Source organism: Phyllostomus hastatus, unplaced genomic scaffold (genome assembly GCF_019186645.2).
Source record: "Phyllostomus hastatus isolate PE091 unplaced genomic scaffold, TTU_PhHast_1.1 phas_contig_210, whole genome shotgun sequence".
Lineage (NCBI taxonomy): Eukaryota > Metazoa > Chordata > Mammalia > Chiroptera > Phyllostomidae > Phyllostomus > Phyllostomus hastatus.
Genome location: NW_025333737.1, coordinates 9,007,864 through 9,028,879, shown reverse-complemented (window position 1 = coordinate 9,028,879; position 21,016 = coordinate 9,007,864). Strand labels below are relative to the sequence as shown.

General features: G+C 51.2%; 1 protein-coding gene across 1 annotated transcript; it reads left to right on the top strand.

Annotated features, from left to right (window-relative positions):
• Positions 1 to 14,518: 14,518 nt before the first annotated feature.
• On the top strand, positions 14,519 to 19,720 carry SOX9 (SRY-box transcription factor 9). The gene is made up of 3 exons (XM_045837452.1): positions 14,519 to 15,309; positions 16,189 to 16,442; positions 16,997 to 19,720. Exons 1-3 carry the CDS (start codon positions 14,879 to 14,881, stop codon positions 17,839 to 17,841), a joined length of 1,530 nt encoding a protein of 509 aa, XP_045693408.1. The 5' UTR covers positions 14,519 to 14,878; the 3' UTR covers positions 17,842 to 19,720.
• The last annotated feature ends 1,296 nt before the right edge of the window (positions 19,721 to 21,016 follow it).

Here is a 21,016-nt window from a genome sequence, read left to right as displayed (position 1 = left end):
AGGAAGATGGAAACAAAGGGGTGAAAAGGGAAGGCGACACCTTGGTTTTGGTTGAAACAAACAAACAAAAACCTATCTATCTGCTGTCAAATCTACCCTCATCAAAAAGAATTCTTATTTGGTGTAAGGCTCACATTGCAAAGATGATTACATGGACATGACCCCCTCTTGACATATATTACTTCTGAAAAGGCTGGCACATGTCTGAAGTCTCAAGGGAGCTCCATCCATCCCCAAACAACCAAATCTCCTGGTATTCAGGGAATTTTCTGCTTAGCTCTCTGCTGAACTCTGAAGGTATGTCAGGCTGCAAGGGGTGTTCACAGAGTATCTTAGCTCTCACCAGGTGGGGGCATTTAGGACCCCCCAATTCCACCCCCAGCTTCTCTATCATGCAAACAAATCTCACACAACAACAATGCTAATAATGCCAGCTGTTTGGTTTGGGTTGACTTCCTAAGTCTAGCTCTTGTTGTAGAGGTCAAAATCCAAAGTAAGCCTGAGTCCATGCACCTTAAATATCTATGGGAATTCAGACAAGGCAACTTCTCCTATTTTCAATATAAGAAAAATGGCTTCTTGAGAAGCGAAATGTTTTGCAGAAGTCATACAACTATTTTCAGGAACACAGAGATCACATTCTTGGTCAGAAACTCTGGATATGGAATTATTACTTGAAACATAGAAGAAGATTGTATTGTGTTGACAAAAATTGGCTTTTAGATTTAACCAAGTGTCCTAACCATCTGCTTAAGCTTCGTCGCATTAGAGTTTCAAAACTCTTGTATCTCTCAAACCAACAATATAACATTTACTCCTGCCTAACCCATTTCAGCCTATCGTCTGGATTTCCTTCTCCTTAAATCAAGCCTAGCAGGTGCAATTCTTTTCAACAGATATTTGCTGAGCATCAATTATATGCCAAGCATTTGCTCAAGTCAGATAATAAAAAAATACTAAATCTGCTTGTGAAACAAACCATATGATACTCTCTACATATATGTTTCCAAAATTCAGCCACCACTCTCTTCTTTTCTCTACAATCCTGTTGTCAAGCAGAGACAACTTGATTATAAAAGCAAAGAAATTACCCCTATCTTCTTTTCCCTGAGAACGAACACGCAGACACATGCACACACACTGGTATAAAATAATTATTTGTCCAGTAAGATTTACACATATGTCATGGAGATAAATATACAAGGCCTGTCTAATTCTGAACTCCAACTATGCACCAATTATTTTTTACAGCTCCACAAAGAAAGAAAAAGAGAAAAGGAAAACTCAGCAAGACCCTCAAGGAGTCAGATCCCTTTCTATATTGTCAGGTAATTGTTAGCAGAAATCGGCTGTAATAACAAGCCATTTTAGAGGAATGCCAATTCCATTCTATCCTGCTTAAAGAAGACCCAGAGTGCGCCTTTGTTCCTAACCTGGGCAGTTTTGAGACAATAACAATACCTTCTTTCAGAAACGGGGGAATCTGAAGGGTGGGACTCCTGCTCTCCCAGATAAGCGCTGGCAGGAGAGGTGACTGCTCTCCAGAGGGAGGCTGGAGCTGGACCCCAAGGGTCAGCCAGGAGCCCAGAGGGCCAGTCTTGTCAGAGGGAGAGAGCTGAGGGGGTGGCAGAAAGACAGGGTCTTGTTTTCAGAAACTTAAAAAGAGTCTCCACTCCTCCACGTGGATTCCTGAGCCAAGGCCTCCGCCTGCCCGCCCGCCCGCCTGTGGTGGCAGCACCAGCAACTCCCAGGAAACGTCGCTGCCCTCCCTGCAAGACAGTGTGTTTGCCGTCTGGGACTCCTCCACACCGCTGATTCCTTCCAAGAGTCTGAAGTTGAGGGTTTGGGTGAGCCTGATGGTTAGCCTCCCCCCCCCCTTACCTTTTTATTCACAGTTTCCAATACACAAAGCACTTCATAACAGCCATGGAAACCTTCGTGACCACAGAATTAGAGAACAGGCACACACCGGGAAGGCCTAGGGGAGTGTCCAATTATGTGGCACAGATGTGTGGCATTCCCTTTTTCTAATCAGGTCCCAAAAGGGGCATTTCTTTGCAAAAGCCCAGGCTGACAAGGGCTCCAACACAGTGTGACCTGACAGATTAAGGAGTGAAGTTGCCCTTGCTTTGGTCACCTTGGGGAGTCACCAACCCCTGAGCCAGGCCTCTCCGAGACGCTCAGGAGACGTTTGTGGGGTGAATGCGTGCCACTTTCTTAAAGAGCTCCCTGTCCCTGTAAGGACGCCCTGGGGACCTCCCAGAGGCCAGAGTCCTAGCCTTTGGATTTGCCATTGTTCTCATTTCCCCCAGACCCCCTGGCTCCCCTGAGAGGGACTTGAGCTCAGGGAACAGCAATAAGGTGTACTACTAAGCTAACTGACCTTTGTCTTGTTTTCCCTTGAAAATTTTGTCCCTATTCCAAGCATTTGCCTTCACCCCACTTTTTCATTATTTCCCACCTGTTATGCAGGAATAATGGGCAAAAAATAAGACCGAGTCCAGCTGAATTCTCATCTGGCTCTTTCATGAAGAAAACAGCTACAGAAGAATGGGCAGGGCATTCTCACCCTCAGGGCACCTGAGGTCCAAGTCTCCCAGCCACCCACCTGCCCACCCTCAATCAGCTTCCCCTTTCTTTCGACCAGCACAGCAGCCCTCATCCTACGGGCTAAATACGATTGAGTGTTCAACAGCAGTTTTTGCTGTACAAATGAAACATGTTATCATTCAGACCAGGTGGGGACCAGAGGATTCTCATCTTGACTTTTCCCAAAAGGAATGTGAATTTCCCCTAGGTAGCCCTTCGATGTTTAGGCAGCAGGGGGCAAAATGCCTCTACAGGCCCCCATGGAAGGTGCAGACCACCCGTGAGATCATCAGGCCATCCTTTCATCCGTGGCAAAATGCAAGACTGCCACTGAGATCCAGTGATTCCCAGCAGCCCCCTTTTCCTTCCCAAATCATTGTCGCCCATTGACAGCCTGGCTTGGGGACTGTCACTCCCAAATGTGAATTATCATCACCCCACAAAACACAGAGTCCAAAAGAAATAAGACAAGGCCAAAAAGAAATGAGGCCATGAGTAAATAGCTTCCCTTCCTGGAGAATAAAGATGATGATGTCAGAGACCCTTCAGTCTTTGTGTCAAATGAGTTTCTACAATGCATAGTAAGCATCAAGCTTCCAAGAGTTGGTAGCTAGCTTTCTTGTTTCACTGTTATTATAAGTATTGGTTTTCACCCCTGAACACTCAGAGAGCTCTGAGAGTTTGGACAAGTGAATTAACCAGTCCAAACCTCAGCGTTCTCATCTGTTAAACAGGGGGAAGGATAAGAACTTCCACATGATTTTTTCTTGGGGAGAGGCAGGTGATACATCCAGGTGAAAGCACTTTGCAGGTTGGCGAGCACAGAGGAAGAGCTGTGCAAATATTTCTTCTTATTCATCAATGTTCCCCCACGAAGCAGAAATGAAAAGGGACAGGGTGATAACGGAGGGCCCTGCACTTTCAAAGTCATGAGGACGACCCAGGTTGAAGGGGACAGTGACATCCCATTTCTGGTGGGTAGCACAAAATAATTTTGAAAATCTGGACACGTCTAGATCCAGATATAAAAAGGCTGGTGTGGAAGCCAGAGAAGAAAGAAACCCTGACACACTTTGGGGTGAAATGAGTCCTGGGAAACCAAGTCCACCAAGGCTCTGCTACTGCACACCCAGCGACGTTCTCATGAAAAGGAAATTAAAAGCAGGAAAGACACGGTGGATGTGCATGGTTCAAGTCACACTTTGTTCTCTGCTCCTCCCAGACAAAGGCAGCCAAACCCTGATTAGGGGAGAAGGGAGGAGATAAGATCAGAGACACGCTTCACAAAAGCATGGAGCCCCAGTCTCTCCGCGTGACCCAAAAGAGAGCTGGAGCCCAAGCCAGGGGCTTGGAGAACAATGAGAACGTGGGGGAGTGGGCTCGGTTGGCCTGCCTGCACTCCGAGGGCCACGCAGCAGCAGCAGCAGCAGCAGCAGCAGCAGCAGCAGCTAGTGGAATTCTGAGTGTGCGTGGGCACGCAGGGGAGGCAGTCAGCACCCCAGCTCCGGGCTGGACCTGCCTCCCCCATCAGCCGCATGGCCTTGAGCAAGCTACACGCTGCTATTAGAGCCTCTGTGTCTGTCCATGAAAAGCAAAGACAGTCATTTCTCCCCGCCCCCATCCCTGCCTCCTAGGGATGTCCAGGGAATGGAGTTGATGAGTGGACAAGAGCACTTCAAAAACAGAAGCAGGAAGCAGCAGCAAGCAATATTCATTTGAAATGAAATTATTTTACAGCAATAGGTTAGAAGGCACAAGAGCAAATGAATACGTGTGCACAGATGAATACATGTGTGCTACGTGTTCATGTGGGTGAAAGAGAGAGAAGATAGGGTGTGTGCTCCCAAGATCCCCTTGAGTTTGGTTGGAACCGTGAGACCAAGCAATCACTGGTTGTGGGGGCAAAGGGGTCGAGACTACAGGAGTGGGTGGCAGTCGACACAGTGCCTTGAACAGAGCAGGGAGAAAGCAGGCTGTAAACAGATGGGGCCAAGCCAGAGCCTTCTCCTCCCAGGGCTGAAATTCATGTTTCCTACAGGGAGTGGATGTCCATTGGCTAGAAGATGATGCCCACCCTGGACCCCTCACTGCATCGCCCCACTTTTCCCAGCAACAGGTCTCACCCAGGAGCAGCGAAAAGCTGTGGCCCTCTGACACTTAGTAACTAATGAATACCTGTTGAAATGAGCTCCACCCACCCCACCCCACCCCACCCTCAAGCCAATGCAATTGTTCCTGAAGCTAGCTAGTGTTTTTCTCCTCCTGTTTCTCATTTTCCTCTACCTCTCCTTCTTCGCCTCCACTTCCAAATATATCACGGTTTGGAATTAGGAGCGGGGTGGAAATGGGTGATTTTGTTTTTTGAGTGCCTCTGGTTGAAGAAGATGTAGGGTGTTAGGTCCAAGCTGTATTGCAAGTGTCCCGAAAGTCTCCAGACATCACATAACCACATACACACTTTTTTGCTCACCTTCCCTTTAAATCACCCCCCCAGGAGGAGTTTGGGAGGGCCTTGTGCTTCTGGGGTTCCTGGGACTGCAGTCCCTGGGGCCATCTGGGAGTCATTAGCGTGCAGATTTCAGGTAGCTCCAGCCACACATGCAGCCCACATGACACCCCCTAATTCCATACCCACAGCTCTCCTTCTCCAAACAAACAGCAGCTCCGTTTGCAGAGAGAAGCAAATGCCTTCCTTAGAGGAGCTGCCGAAGAAAGGCAGGTCATAACTGTCTCCTCTGCACCGGCCCACACCCCCCTATCCAACCACCCCCGACCACCACTCATTCAGCAGTCAGCCACACAGCGGCTCATCCATGAAAAGACTGTGCCCCTCGTGCTTACAAAAGCAAGCAAGAAAACCAGGAAGAAAAAAATATTTATTACCGTTGTATATTTGGGTAGCAAGGTCCTGGGGTTTTTAGAGGTTCTGATATGTTAATAATGATTTCAGTTTGTGGTTTGATTGTTTTCTCAAAACCTGTAAATCCAGGCCAGAAATGTATAAAGATTGCAATCTAAAAGCTTTATATCCATCACTCCAACTATTCTCCAAAGGCACAGCTCCAACACCCTTTCGTACAGAAAAAGGGGAAAGCGGAGGGAATTTAGAACAGGATTCCAGAGCAAGGACAGAATCCTCTGTGAATGACACGAGCAGCCATCTACAGGACACATTTTGAGGGGAGCCATAAAAATATCCCATCTAACTTCCAAAGCATATCACTATGTCACCTGTAGCTGTAGTCTACCATTAGGTATTCATTGCTTTGGCTACAGTTTGGTCATTCATTCCTTCAATGAACATTTACTTAGCAGAGTCTATGTGACACATTAGACAAGGGATACAAAGAGGATAACAGTGTCCTTGTCCTCGAGGAGATCATAATTTATTGGTGAGCATACACACGCAAAGGACAAATGACAGCACCGAGAGGCATGCAGGAAATGTCATAAGAACACAGAGATTGAAGCAAATACCTAGTCCTGGGGAGACCTCAAGTCTGCATGGAGGGGTTAGCATTTGAATTGGATCTCTATCCCCTATTAAAGTCTAGCTGTGTCATAGACTGAGAATATACTAAACCTTAACAGTCACTCACTCCGTAGTCTGAATGAGTCTCATATGCTTACAAGGAAAAAATCTTTTTCTTTTATCTGGGAGAGATACCCTTCCCTGAAAAGGACTGCTTGGTGGTGGGGTGGGGGGAGCTTTATAAGGAAATGTGTCCCCAGTACAAGAGAAAAGGAAATCTGGAAGACGGGGAATAAGTCAGCATCCAAACCCAGGAGTCCTGGGCTAGCTCCTGCATGAGGCACTGAGAAGGACACGGAAGGGGCTTGAGAAGCCAGCACTGCTCTTAGGAATGAGCAAATGAGGGCACATCAATAACCCTTTCGATGCCTAAGGAAGCATCGATTGTGATTTTTCAGAATCAAAGGAAAATCCAATGTTTACTTCAAACCCCTTCTTCTTTTTTTTCAATTACAGTTTACATTCAATATTATTCTGTATTCATTTCAGATGCACAACAAAGTGGTTCGAAAATCATGTATTCTACAGAGCGGTCCCCCCCGCCCCGCTGTTCTGCGTGCCCACCTGGCCCTGTACACAGTTATCACGATGTTACTGACTGTATTCCCCATGCTGTCATCCACAACTCTGTGACTGTTCTCTGACTACTAACTTGTACTGCCTAATATCTTCACCTCTTTCACCCATCAAACGCATTCTTAAGTCTCAAAGGCGACTTCAGTCACTCTGCTGGTCTGCTCAACTAAAAAATCAAAGCGCCCCAGCCAGAAGTGCAGCTGGGTCCGGGAAGCCCAGGGACTGAAGAAGAAGGCAGGTGAGTGTTCATTCCATCCATCCTCTGCCTCACCTGTACAGGTGAGTACCGTGGCTAATGATACTTCCCCCAGAGTGGCTGCAGCAGGTTTCAGGCCTAGCTGGGCTCAGGAAGGTGGGCTTGGAGGCAAATGCCCCACTGATATCACTCTGAAGCCCTGCTCTCCTCAGACCTAAATTCCTGGAGGTGGGTCAGAATCCAGAGAACCTCCTAAGTGCCAGGAAAATAAAAAGCAATTAGTGACTTTTGCTTCAGGCAGAATCTAAAGAGGAAAAAGAAATCTTGGCGCCCCACAAAACTCTACCTCCCTAGGCCTCTTCCGGAACCACAATGTTCAGCCCACTCAGCGCTTGGCCAATGCCACTCTCTCCTCCCCCAGATTTCTTTGCTCCTGGAAAATCATCTGGAAACTGTCATCACCACTGTGCTGGTTGGCAGATGTCCCCCAAAGAGAGAGTGAAACGTACCACACACTACAAGGCATTTCTGGGCTCCAGCCAAGAAAGGGGGAGCGGTGGGTGCGAGGTGATGGTTCCGGCAAAGAGCAGCTCAGCATCACCATGGAGAGAAGAGAGGGAACTCCTGGGGCCAAGCAATGGGAAGGCCTCTCACACTGAGCCAGGAGCTCTCGACCACTTCTCCCCAAACTGTGCCTTCCCCTCAGCACTTCGATGGAGCCCCAGGGTGGGAGGCAGCTCTCAGAGCAAGAGAAGGGGAGTCCATGGAGGAGGCCGAGAAAGAGAGTCTCTGAACAGTGAGCCCAGAGGGAAGAGCAGAGTGAGGGTGGCACAGGCCGAATTTTGATGGAAAGCAAACACAGAGACAATTAAACGCAGGCACCCCTTGTGTCCCCTTTGGATGTTCAGGCACACAGTAAGCCTCAAGCGGTATGTGATTCAGGTTGGGCTAACTGGGAGAGAGATGGCAAGTGAATGATTGACATGGAATGACAGAGGATGAAGAAGACAAGATGTCTCCACTGAGTCGTACCCAGAACTCTAACCCGCCCTCTGGTGCCCTTGAGCCCAGCCTCAGACCTACAGACCCCGCTGCGGCTCCCCCAGTGCCAGTACAGCCTCCATCATCCACACCTCACAAATTTGCAAGCACCCGGTTTGCTGTCCATAATGCCTCATGCATTTAATACAGATAAGGTTCCCACGAAAGCTGGATGCAGGCTCCTTCGGAAGATGCTGGAGCCAGGTCCCTGGGGGGAAGAGGACCCCCTAGCAGAGAGGGTGGATGCCTGAGTTGAAAGGTCTGTGCCAAGACCACCCACCTCACCTTCCTTTCCTAGCAGAGAAGTCAACCCTCAGTCCAACAGCACCTTTTCTCCTGGCTGCCGAGGGAAACACCTCCGCCATGGACGTGTCACCATTGCACGAAGAAAATGAGCATCTAACAGGTAGATGCCTACATCTAGGGCCCTTTCAGGCTCCATCTTGTTTTCGAAGATTAATGAATGCCCTGATATTTGAACCTAAGGTGACCGTACCCCTAAGTTATACCAGGAACTGCTTGCTTGTCTCTGTTTTACACATGAACACTAAGTCACGTGAGACTAAAGAGTCCTCTTCTGCCAACCGAAGCTGAGTTTTGTGAGCTTTCTGGGCACCCCAACGGGCAGCAGTTTCTGCAGCCGGTCCCTGCCTGTCCAGACTGCGGGCCTACCCTCACGTTTCCACCAACCTGGAAACTGGGGGGGACATGGGCTCCACGCCTCAGCACGAAACAGGACAGCCCACACTTTCTCACTGGAGGCAAGAGCATTTTGTCTTAAATAGAGAGACAAGGACACTGGGAGAGTTCCTGGCTCTTAGTGATTTAAAGGGAGGGAGACCAAAACCTGTCCCTCTCCCTCTCCCACACCAAGCCAAATTTCACACTCATCCAGAGAGAGAGAGAGAGAGAGAAAAGAGAAAAAAACGTCATGTAAGAATCCATTTAATCTTTTTTTACATCGGTGAAAAGGGGCCTTGGAAGAAAGATGTCAGAGAAAAGGAAGAAAAAGAGGGGGAAAACAAACAAACAAACAAAAAACCTGCAGTTTCAAAACCCCTGATCTGTCTGCTGGAGGCTGGGAGAGCACCTTTGCTTCTCGGTTTAAACAAACCCAGGATGGAATCGGTCCTGGTGCAGCCTCTCCCCAGCGGGCTTGCAGACAGCGACTCGCACCGCGAAATTAATTTGAAATAAACAATCGCAAGGCAAGAAGCCCAGCGAGTCCCGAGTCCCGGGTTGTTTTCTCCCCGACTTCGCGAAGCCCTGGGGCTGTTTCACCAGGCTCTGGGGTCGCCTACCCCCTGCTGTTTTCCTGACCTTACAGCTCCTAAAATCCTCCGAGACCTTAGCCCCCACCCTAAATACATCACTATCGAGGAAACTCCAAAGCAGAGGGCTGACCCCCTGACCTTGGCCCTCCTGGGGCCCTGGGGCCGAGCGCGCCGCCGCCGAGGGCCGGACGCGGGGCTGCCGGCTTGGGTCCCCGCGCCCGGCTCACCCGCGGCAGAGCGGAGCCCAGCTCGCAGCAGGGAGGACGCCGGGTTTGGCCCCGTAAATCTGTAGGTTCGAGGGACCGGGGAGACGATCTCTGCCCGCAGGGGACCTTCCGGGTCCTACTGACATAGAAAAGAACTGAGAGAAAGACACAAGACACTTGGTCTTTAATTCAGTTACCTTCCAAATTGTGCATTAATAGTATTTCTCCCTTTCGGTGGTTTTTATGGAGACATTTTCCCCTATTAGTGAAGATCCGAACTAACCGCCCGCCCAATAGGACTTCTTAGAGGGAGCAGCGGGTCCAAGTCCCTTCAAGCTGCGGCGAAGCCATCGCTCAAGAGCCCACCATCCCCTCGGGGAGCCATTTAAAAAGTGCCCTGAGCATCTCAGCTCCTTCCTGCGGGCGCGCTTCCAGGTCCGAACACCCCGAGACGGAAAGGTGACTCGAGGTGGGGAGGAGGTGCAGGTGCGAGCCCCGGGTCTGCAGAGGAAGTCCACCCGCGAAGTGCAGCCCCTGCACCCGTGGAGTCCCCTGCAAAGGAGGCGCCGCTGCGCTGAGCGCCTGCTTTACTTGTATTTGTAAGCAAGACGAAGCCACTTTCAGCTGAAAATGGCTGGGAGATGTTTAAAAGGGGAAAATTGGGGAGCGGGGGGAACCCGGCCTAGGAAATTTCCTGCAGGCCATTCTAGGGATGCTTGAGGTGTCCTCCAATGGACTGGAGGCTCCCTTGTGCCTTCACTAAAGTTAAAGAAATTTAGGATTTGAAGAAGGAGAAGGAGGAGAAGCAGAAGAAGAAAGGCACAAAGTCCCTTTGGGACGGGAACTTCCCACTCCCACAGGTCTTTTCTCTCCTCCGATAGCCAGCCAGCGGTCCGTCTCTGGCTGTGGCTCCGTCTCTGGCTGTGGCTCCTGTCCGAACCTCCGGGAGCCCCGATGGGTTACAGCCACTGCTGCCCCAAGACCCTGCCGGTCACCCGGGAGCACATGGACGGTCCACGCTTCCCTCACCCGACACCTCCTGTCCTCCTCATCCCTCTTCCTCTCCGAAAACAGGAAAGGGAAGAAAACTGAAAAGCCCCCTTTTGGCCTTCAGTTTTAGGGAGCGCCAGGATTTTACAGTCATTAGTCATGAATGACACAGGACCACCGATAACCTCCGTAAAGAGGGCGCCCGTTTGGGAAGAAACTCTCAGGTAGGGCGGTGCAGTCACCTGCGTTTGTAGAATGTGTTTCTGGGAGGTCTGCAGGCCTGCGATGAGACACACACACACACACACACACACACACACACACACACACTTGGGCAAAATGTCCAAAGGTCACATTTATTCAGCCGGTCACAGATATTTATTGCGCCCCTACGAAGCTATGTGAAACTCTCCTTTTCCTTTTCGGTGTTGCTGTCCAGCCCAGCGCCTGTCCTAGAGCCGGCTTACCTGCCGCTCCTTCCAAAGAGAACTGGTGGTGCCGGGCGCGAAAAGCGGCCGCACCAGGCTCCACGCCCAGTGAAAAATACCAATTACCGAGGAGCGTCTGGGAGCGCGGGGCGCGGGGACCTGAGGTCCCGCCAAGGATTGGGGTCTTTTACCTGCAGGGAGCCGGGCCCTGGAGACTCGGCAGGAGAAGGGGTATGCCCGGCTCTGAGCGTCGCTACAGAAACCAGGTTGCCCAGGGCTCAGATCTTTGGGAGGTTCAGCTGCTCACCCCAACCAAATTCTTCTAGGATGTGCATCCCTGCTGAAAACGGATTCAGACCCGGTCTCCACTTCTGCTAAGGAATTTGGAGGAGGGAGGTTTTGTCTTTAATTCCTCAGGTATGGGGAACCCCATCCACCACACCGCTCACTCCGGTCCCGGGACGCACCACCCCCGCCCTTGCACTGCGTGTTAGCACCGCGTGTTTGCACCGCCCCACAGAGCCGGAGAAACTCGCTCTTCGCCAACAACTCTGGGTTCCTGCCTTGGCGCCCGCGTAGACGCGGAGGGAGATTGGCGTCCCCGGGTGGGGAAATTGAGCCCGGCGCCTGTCCTGGAAAGAGAAGGGGGTGGGGGATCCCAGACCTCGGCTTCCCAAGGTCCCCCTTGGGATCCGCTCGCACCTCCACGCCTCCGCTCCCCGCAGCAGAGCTCGCGGCGCTGGCTCAGGTGCTGGGACCAATACGCGTCCTCGCGTACGTGAGAAGTGCCACCGGCTCCCGGTCGCTTTTCTGACCGGCTTCCTTTTCCTCCCTTGGCCCCACCAGACTGTGGACCCCAGCAGCTTTAGCTCTGGGCAGAAGGCTGTGCCTAGCACTGGGCCAACGGCCTCAGTTTCCCTATCTGTAACCTCAACTCTGAGGAAGTGTTCCTTTGGCCTTGGTTCTATTTGACGCAGGTCCTCAGGTGGGAGCCTAGGAGCGTCTTCCAAAGGCAGGAAGGAGAGGCCAGGGGCGGCCAGGGAAAGTCACACGGGAGCGAACCGAGCCCTGAGTGGGGGAGGGGGGCGGGGGGACGGGGAGTTGGCACCCAGGCCCCTGCAGAAATACAGGACCAACCCACGGGCTAATCGATGATGCCCACGTGTTAGACTCGGCCTGGTCCTGGCACGCCTAGCAGAGGACAGAGCTTGGCACCTGGAAGATGGGGTGGGTGGGGGTGAGGGGTCTTTCTCGCGGTCTTGGTCTCCACGTTGTGTGCAGAATACAAATCTCAGGCATCCGGAACGCTCTTTTTGCCTGTGGATACGCACCTTCTAATTCCCTTAACTGGGCTTCCCAGAAGTGGATGCACACGGGAGGGAATATCGTGTGGAATTTCTGAGGAGATAAATCTCAGCAGCAAAGCGGTTCTGATTGAGTGGAACACACCACGTTCCACCGACACCACCAGTTTTCCTGCAGTTTCTGAGCCAGACAGTTTCTGGGCTTTTGGCGCCCCCTCTGGATGCAGCTAAAAATTGCACTCCATTTTTTAAGTCAACCGATTGTTTATCCTCTTTTCAAAAAGATACAAGAATACAAAATGCCTTCATCAAGCGAACAAAAATGTATACAGTACTGTCATTTACGATTTAAAATGCTGTATATTACTTATATCCTATTATGTAATTGTATTAAAGTATATTTGTATTCGTACGTAATTATCTTGACAGATATTTAGTGAAATATTTCAAACTATCTTCAAGTTACAGTGGTCTTCTCTGCCTTTTATGCCATTAAACATGGGAATTACAATAAAATGCAACTAAATACAGACGTCTTGGTTAAAACCCCTGCCCCAAGTTCTAGTCTCTGAGTCTCCTGCTGGGTCAGGTGTCCCCAAATCACACAGTTATATTCACAAATGTCTCCTTCCAAGGACGGAGAAATCAGTCCATACTACGCGGGACTTTTTCTCCCCCCAAAAGACGAAGTTGGTCTTATACTTTCCCAGTGTATTAAGAGGCCACGAATGCAAGACTATTGTATGGAGATCTCTTAAACACAAATACAAACTCTCAGGTACCAGAGACATCCACTGAGTTACATTTGATTAAAAAGTAAATACTATTTAACAGGGTTGTAACTTACTACTTTCTGAAGAGTGCCCGTTTCCTATAAGAAAGGTCGAGTTTTTCAGGAGAAAATGAGATTTTAAAAAATTCTTCAAGGAAAACAGTCCTTTAAATCTTGTCATAGTGTCCGCAATTTGCAAATTAGAAATAAACAAATCTTTGGGTCGATTCACAATAGCGATAATTCGAATCGAGGCGACTCTTTGCGGGAGCCAGGAAAGGGGAAGCTGAAAATTAAGGGTTTTCCGCGGTTGTACGTTTATTTGTGATTCTGAAGACAAGTAACCCACAAGCGACTAAGGTTTTTCTCCCCCAGAAAAGATACCCAACCAGACTCTGGGCATTTGTGTAAACACAAAGATTGTGCTCAAATCACACTTGAAATACAGCAGACACCCCCACCCCCACCCCCGCAGAACTCCTAGCTGTCTTCGAGTCACAAAAGGACCTGACTAAAGTGAGGACGACGGGCGCTTCGCCTCTCCAGGTGTTTGCAAAGGAGGGCGAAAGCAGGCGAGCAGCGCGACTCCGCCAGAGTGGCCTGTTTTGTCTGCGGTGGTGCCCATTTGTTTGGCCTTTTAGAAACCGAGTGACCGGCCGCAGCCTCGAGGCCCAGGACAGCCACCTTCGCAAAGTTCGATCTCTCAAAAGCCAGAGCAGTTTGCACACTCTTTCCAGGGGCAACGCTGCCGACGTTTTGACTCGGCCAGGAGGTGAAGAGTAGACAGTCAAAGCGGTTGCCCTGTCACTGAAGCGCGTCGGCCGGGTGGGGGATTGCGGGGCCGGGCTGCAGAAGGACTTGTCAGAGTTCAAGGTCGGAGCGGCGCGGGACGGCTCCGCGAGCGCGGGGCTCTGCAGCCGCCGCTGCCAGCCTTCGCGGGGACTTAGCTTTGGGTTTCATTGATTCCCTTTCCAGGAGCGCAGCAGAATCCCGACCAGCCGCACTAGCCCCAGCGAACTAGAGCATGTTAATCTATTTACACGGATTATTACAGAGGGACAGCGGACACTGGGTCACGAAAACATTTGCTTCAAAAGACCATTTCTAAGTACTTTCGGCAGAGGCAGACTCCAGGCGTGTAAACTGGGCTGCACACTATGGAGAGACTGCTTCTCCAGTCTTGTAAACTCCAGCTAAGTCCTCGGTACCGCGGAGAAAGTGGTGAAAAGAAATGCTTGGGGGTGGGGGTAGATCCGAGTCTAGACACACAAGCGCGCGCAAACACACACACATACACGAAGATTCGCGCGGAGACGGCACCTAAATTCTGACATTAGGAGAGTACGGCAAACTTACACACTTAGACGTCCCGGGTCCCCCGCCTTCCCCGCAGCACCCCGCCCCCGCCCCCAGCCCAGCCACCCGACCAGCGGCAGCGCTCCCCTCCCTGCTCCTCCCCTCCCTCCCGTCACCCAGCCCTGTGCCACAATCCTCCCCCCCTCCCCCACATCGGATCCAATCAGCTGCCTGCCAGCCCTCTGATTGGCTGGACGTCTCTAAGGTGAGGGGGAGTATTTATTAAAGAGCCGCTGGGCTGGAAGTCCGAGAGCGGAGAGCGGAGCTTGAAATTGACTGGGAACTTCAGTGGCGCCAAGACTAGCCAGCTTCACCCCAGGAACTTTTCTTTGCAGGAGGAGAAGAGAAGGGGTGCAAACGCCCCCCGCTTTAGCTCTTTCTTCTCCTATTCCTCTCCAATCCGCCTTCCCCCAAGTGAAGCGGGCAGCTGCGGGCTGGCCACCCCGCGCCTTCCTAAGTATTCGCCACCGCAGCCGGGTGACGCGCCAGGCTCCGCGGGAGCCTATCGCTCCGCGTCCGGGCAGCCCAGGGGAGAGGAGCCCGCGCCTCGAGTCCCCGAGCCGCCGCGGCTTCTCGCCTTTCCCGGCCACCCGCCCCCTGCCCCGGGCCCGCGTATGAATCTCCTGGACCCCTTCATGAAGATGACCGAAGAGCAGGAGAAGGGCCTGTCCGGCGCCCCCAGCCCCACCATGTCCGAGGACTCGGCGGGCTCGCCCTGCCCTTCGGGCTCCGGCTCGGACACCGAGAACACGCGGCCCCAGGAGAACACATTCCCCAAGGGCGAGCCTGATCTGAAGAAGGAAAGTGAGGAGGACAAGTTCCCGGTGTGCATCCGTGAGGCCGTCAGCCAGGTACTCAAGGGCTACGACTGGACGCTGGTCCCCATGCCGGTGCGCGTCAACGGCTCGAGCAAGAACAAGCCGCACGTCAAGCGGCCCATGAACGCCTTCATGGTGTGGGCGCAGGCGGCGCGCAGGAAGCTCGCGGACCAGTACCCGCACCTGCACAACGCCGAGCTCAGCAAGACGCTCGGCAAGCTCTGGAGGTAGGGCCGCGGGCAGGGTGGGCTGCGCGGCCGCGGGGGGGGGGGGGGGCTCTGGCGTGGACTCGCTCTCCGCGCCCCGCCTCCCAGCACGGGGGAGTTACGGGTCCCAGAGCAGGCGGGGTGGGGCCGGAGGGGGGTGGGGACGCAGTGTAACTTGGCTCAGTTTGACAAAGTTCTTGGATTGCTCTAGGGAAGGGGAGGGGAGAGGGGGAATAGCCAGAGGGTGGGAGAAGACTCATAGGCCCCGCGGTGGGAGGGGGCTGCCAGCCTGATTCCGCGTTTCTATGAAGTTTAATCCCACATAGGGGTTTGGAGTGGGAAGTGAAGTTTTCTTCTCTCCCCTTCGAACTGCGCTTTTTCGTGTAGCTCTACACCCATGGAGGTGGGACGTAGGGTCGGGGGAGAAACCGAGGCTAGAGGCGCCCCATAGCGGGAAGGGGGTGGAGGAGGGAGGCCACTGGCAGTAGTTGGGGGCAGTGTTAGGGGGTGGGTGGGCAGGAGGAGTTCTCTGCAGATTGAGTAGTTTTTTTGGAGACTTTTTAAAGGGTGTTGGGGACGGGGCCAGGCGGATAACTCCAGTAGCAAAGGCATTTAGAGCAGGAAGAGAGGAGAGCTATTTTCATCTGCAGGGTTTTCAAAATAGAAGAGAAGTGAGAGGGCGGAGCGCGGAGTGACCGCTCAGGTCTGACCAGAAGAGCCGAGATTTTTTTTTTTTTTACTTTTTTTTCTTGAAAAAAGAAAAGTAGCGAGCTGCGGCCGTGGCTGGAGAGCAGAGAGGAGGGAGCACTGGGGTTGTGTGCCGCCCTGACAGCTCCGCGGGTTTCACAACCCCCTCCCCCTTTTCTCTGCGCCCCTCTCCCCCCGCCCCCCCCCCTCCAGACTGCTGAACGAGAGCGAGAAGCGGCCCTTCGTGGAGGAGGCGGAGCGGCTGCGTGTACAGCACAAGAAAGACCACCCGGATTACAAGTACCAGCCTCGGCGCAGGAAGTCGGTGAAGAACGGCCAGGCGGAGGCCGAGGAGGCCACGGAGCAGACGCACATTTCCCCCAACGCCATCTTCAAGGCGCTGCAGGCTGACTCGCCACACTCCTCCTCGGGCATGAGCGAGGTGCACTCCCCCGGCGAGCACTCGGGTGAGTCCCGCCACAGCCCCTAACATAGCCACGGCCCCACCTGGCACACCCCCAGGCCTCCACCTAGTGGGCTCCGTTTAGGGAATTTGCTTTCTCCGGGGAGAGAAGCACCGCCCCCTATGCTGAATCCCCCTCCCCTCCCTGCCCAGTGCCACTCAACACACACACACACACACACACACACACACACACACACGCGCGCGCGCGCGCAATCTGCATCTTAGCTGATTGATTTTAGTGCGAGGTGAAATGCCTTTACAGCTTTACAGGAAGTCTTGGCTCTCCCACCCCAAAAGCACACACAAGACTCTTCTACAAGGAGCGATTTGGTCAAGGGTCCTCCGACCCTCCGCCGATAAAAGGAGACTGCCCAGTGTGTACTGGCGAGTTAATCATTCAGGGTCTCATCTGCAGTACAGCGTGCCTCCGGTGCGGATGCGGGGCCCTAGGACCCTTTAACGGGGAGGGAGGGGTCCGGGAGGGTTCCTAAGACTAGGGCCTTTGCACAGCCCTTGTTGATTTTCGTGTGCTTCTTTCTCGTTTATTGCCTACAGGGCAATCCCAGGGCCCACCAACGCCACCCACCACCCCCAAAACCGACGTGCAGCCGGGCAAGGCTGACCTGAAACGAGAGGGGCGCCCCCTGCCAGAGGGGGGCAGACAGCCCCCCATCGACTTCCGCGATGTGGACATCGGTGAGCTGAGCAGCGACGTCATCTCCAACATCGAAACCTTCGACGTCAACGAATTTGACCAGTACCTGCCACCCAATGGCCACCCGGGAGTGCCGGCCACTCACGGCCAGGTCACATACACCGGCAGCTATGGCATCAGCAGCACCGCGGCGACTCCAGCAAGCGCAGGTCACGTGTGGATGTCCAAGCAGCAGGCGCCGCCGCCTCCACAGCAGCCCCCGCAGGCTCCGCCGGCCCCGCAGGCGCCCCCGCAGCAGCAGCAGGCGGCGCCGCAGCAGCAGCAGCCGGCGCCCCAGCAGCAGCCGGCGCACACGCTGACCACGCTGAGCAGCGAGCCAGGCCAGTCCCAGAGAACGCACATCAAGACCGAGCAGCTGAGCCCCAGCCACTACAGCGAGCAGCAGCAGCACTCGCCGGCGCAGCAGATCGCTTACAGCCCCTTCAACCTTCCGCACTACAGCCCCTCCTACCCGCCCATCACCCGCTCGCAGTACGACTACACAGACCACCAGAACTCCGGCTCCTACTACAGCCACGCGGCCGGCCAGGGCTCGGGCCTCTACTCCACCTTCACCTACATGAACCCGGCGCAGCGGCCCATGTACACCCCCATCGCCGACACATCGGGGGTCCCTTCCATCCCGCAAACCCACAGCCCCCAGCACTGGGAACAGCCCGTCTACACACAGCTCACCAGACCTTGAGGAGACCTTAGACAAAGCGTGATGATCTTAAAAATAACCGAAGAAAGAAAGAACCGACCAGAATTTCCATTGGACATTTTTTTTCCTTCTTCCATAAAGACATTTAAGCTAAAGGCAACTCGTACCCAGATTCCAAGACAGAAACATTAGCTATCCAAACGCACGCCCACCTTGTTGCGAGGCAGTGGTCTGGCCACTCGTGGTTAGATGGACCAGCGGGATCTCGACAGGAGACTGGACTTTGCAAACCTTCTTCGAAGCAAGCACGGAGGATAACGGAGAATCGTGTGACCAATTTGCCCAATCTCTCTGCCTGTTTGGACTTTGTAATTATTTTTTAGCAGTAATTAAAGAAAAAAGTCCTCTGTGAGGAATATTCTCTATTTTAAATATTTTTAGTATGTACTGTGTATGATTCATTACCATTTTGAGGGGATTTATACATATTTTTAGATAAAAATTAAATGCTCTTATTTTTCCAACAGCTAAACTACTTAGTTGAACAGTGTGCCCTAGCTTTTCTTGCAACCAGAGTATTTTTGTACAGATTTGCTTTCTCTTACAAAAAAAAAAGTGTGTTGTTGTATTAACATCACCACCACCACCACCACCCACACACACAGATTTGTCTTATGTGATGAGTTTTGGGGGGTTAGCTTTGCTTAATGCCTCAGGCTTTCTGATTCACGGAGAAGCTGCCTTAGAAAAATAAAAGCCTTATTTTGCAAGTATGGACATACACACGTTAGTCTAGAGAAGCATTTGGTAAGCTTTATCACATATATATTTTTTAAACAAGAGAAAAACACCTTGAGCCTTAAAACCATGCTGCTGAAAAATACTCGAGTGCTCTTTTAGTGCATTTATTTCCTCCTGCGTCTGCTTATTCATTGAAATCTTAAGCAAGAAGCAAAAGGTGAGGAGACGAAGTCTGATTGGGGGATGTCTCAGCAGCCAGTTCAGTGCCCCAGCACACTGCCCCCTGGTTGCCCGCCCGGCCCCATGTGGAAACAGATGTCGAGTCCTCTCACACTGTCACCTGTGCCTCTCTGAATGCCAGCAGTCACCTTCAAGACATTCCACGTGCTGAAATTATTTATTTTGTAAGGAGAGGTTTTAAATAAAAAAAAAACTTCCTTTTTTATCTTTAAAAGGTACCTTCTTTAAAATAGGTTGTTGGAGTCTTCCTCAAAGGGTATGGTCATCTGTTGTTAAATTATGTTCTTAACTGTAACCAGTTTTTTTTATTTATCTCTTTAATCCTCTTTTTTATTATTAAAAGCAAGTTTCTTTGGATTCCTTGTCCTAGATTTGTATAAATGCCTTTTTTGTCCGTCCTTTTTTTTTTCTTCGTTGTTTTTGTTGAAAACAAACTGGAAACTTGTTTCTCTTTTTGTACAAATGAGAGGTTTCAAATGTAGTGTATCACTGAGTCATTTGCAGTGTTTTCTGCCACAGATCGGGCTGCCTAAGTCGTGCGTGTGTGTGTGTCGTGACACAAGACCGTGCAAGCGTGGGGCATCGATGATCCCCCTGCATGTTCTCTTGGAGAGAGGGAGGAAGGGGGGAGGGGTCGGCCCACTGACAGACGAATTCTTAACTCTGTGGCTGGAGAGTTTGAGGATTGCTTTTTAAAAAAGACAGCAAACTTTTTTTTTATTTAAAAAAGATATATTAACAGTTTTAGAAGTCAGTAGAATAAAATCTTAAAGCACTCTTATAATATGGCATCTTTCAATTTCTGTATAAAAGCAGATCTTTTTAAAAAATATTTCTGTAACTTAAAAAAAAACCTGGCATTTAAATCATATTTTGTCTTTAGGTAAGGTTTGGTTTGTGTTTTGTGTTTTGCTTGTTTCCTTGTCCCCCCAACCCCAAACCTTTCTGTTCTCTCTGTGAAACTTACCTTTCCTTGTTTTTCTTTTTTTTTTGTATATTATTGTTTACAATAAATATACATTGCATTAAAAATGAAACTGCCCTATGGACTTATTTGCCCCTTTCCCTTGTTAAAAGGATGATTTGAAGAATTTGTACACAAAAGAGACTCTTCCCTATGCTGATCGCTGGGAGGGTTTTGGTTTTGATGTGCACTTTGAGAAATCCTAAAGTCAGCCCTGGGAAGACAGTGTCCTCAAAAACCCACACAGGAAAATCTTGTCAAGTGCCACCCCGTTAGGGGGTTAGGGGCACAATAAGAATTACATGTCAGTAGTTGCCCACTCAGGCAATTGTTTGTTGTGGTTTAGGGCAAAAGCTGTTCCCTTGTGGAAGTCAGAAGGGAACATGAGACCCGAACTCAGTAGCTTGTCAGAAGGCAGAATGCCAGAGGGGGTGACTTGCTTGTCTGAATTCAATAGTGCGAGTTTTCTGTTATTATGAGCACGTACCCTAAAATAGGGTGTCCATTTAAAAGACAAAGCAAGCCAAAGTGAAACACAGTTTCAGAAGGGGACCCCAGGGAAGTCTGTCCTATTAACCCATTAAATAACTCAGAGTTTATCTGCAGGGACCATGGAATGAGATTCTTTCTCTGTTCCCTCTAGTTTAACTCATTCTGAGAAGATGCAAAGCCATCGTAGAAGTAATAAGACCTAATCCTGTTTTCCTTGGCCCCAGTTAGATGGGAGTTTCCAGGATCAGAGAAACGTTCAGGTCATTTTTCATTAAACAGATGAAATCACTCCTTCCCTCCCACCCCCACACAGAGACACCCCACCCCCAACCCCAGCTGATTGGGAAAGTGTCTCTAAGGAGGCAGGTCTCCTCTCCAACCTCAGGCTGGTTTTACTGCTGGGCTCCTGGCTCTGACAGTCTTAACCAGCACCAAACTCTCTAGTATTACCTCACATTGTCTGTTTTTGCTTATTAGATTCCTGGCCGGCGTCCCACGCCAGGATCATGGCAACCAGGAAAATGGTAGTTATCAAATCGAGGCGACGTTAGTACTCTGGCCTCCTTGGCAAATTCCTTCACCAAACATTGATTGAGGGCCTGTGATCTGCTGGTGCTGCACAAACACCTCCCTGCCCCCTGCCCCTGCATCCCAGGTGTCAGCTTCTGCTGCTTGTTCGTGCCATAACATCCCATTCACTTGGGCCCCGAGCCTATCCTCCATTCTTACAAAATTGCTATTGCTTTCCCTTTGCCAACATTCACAAAGTCTGTTTTAACA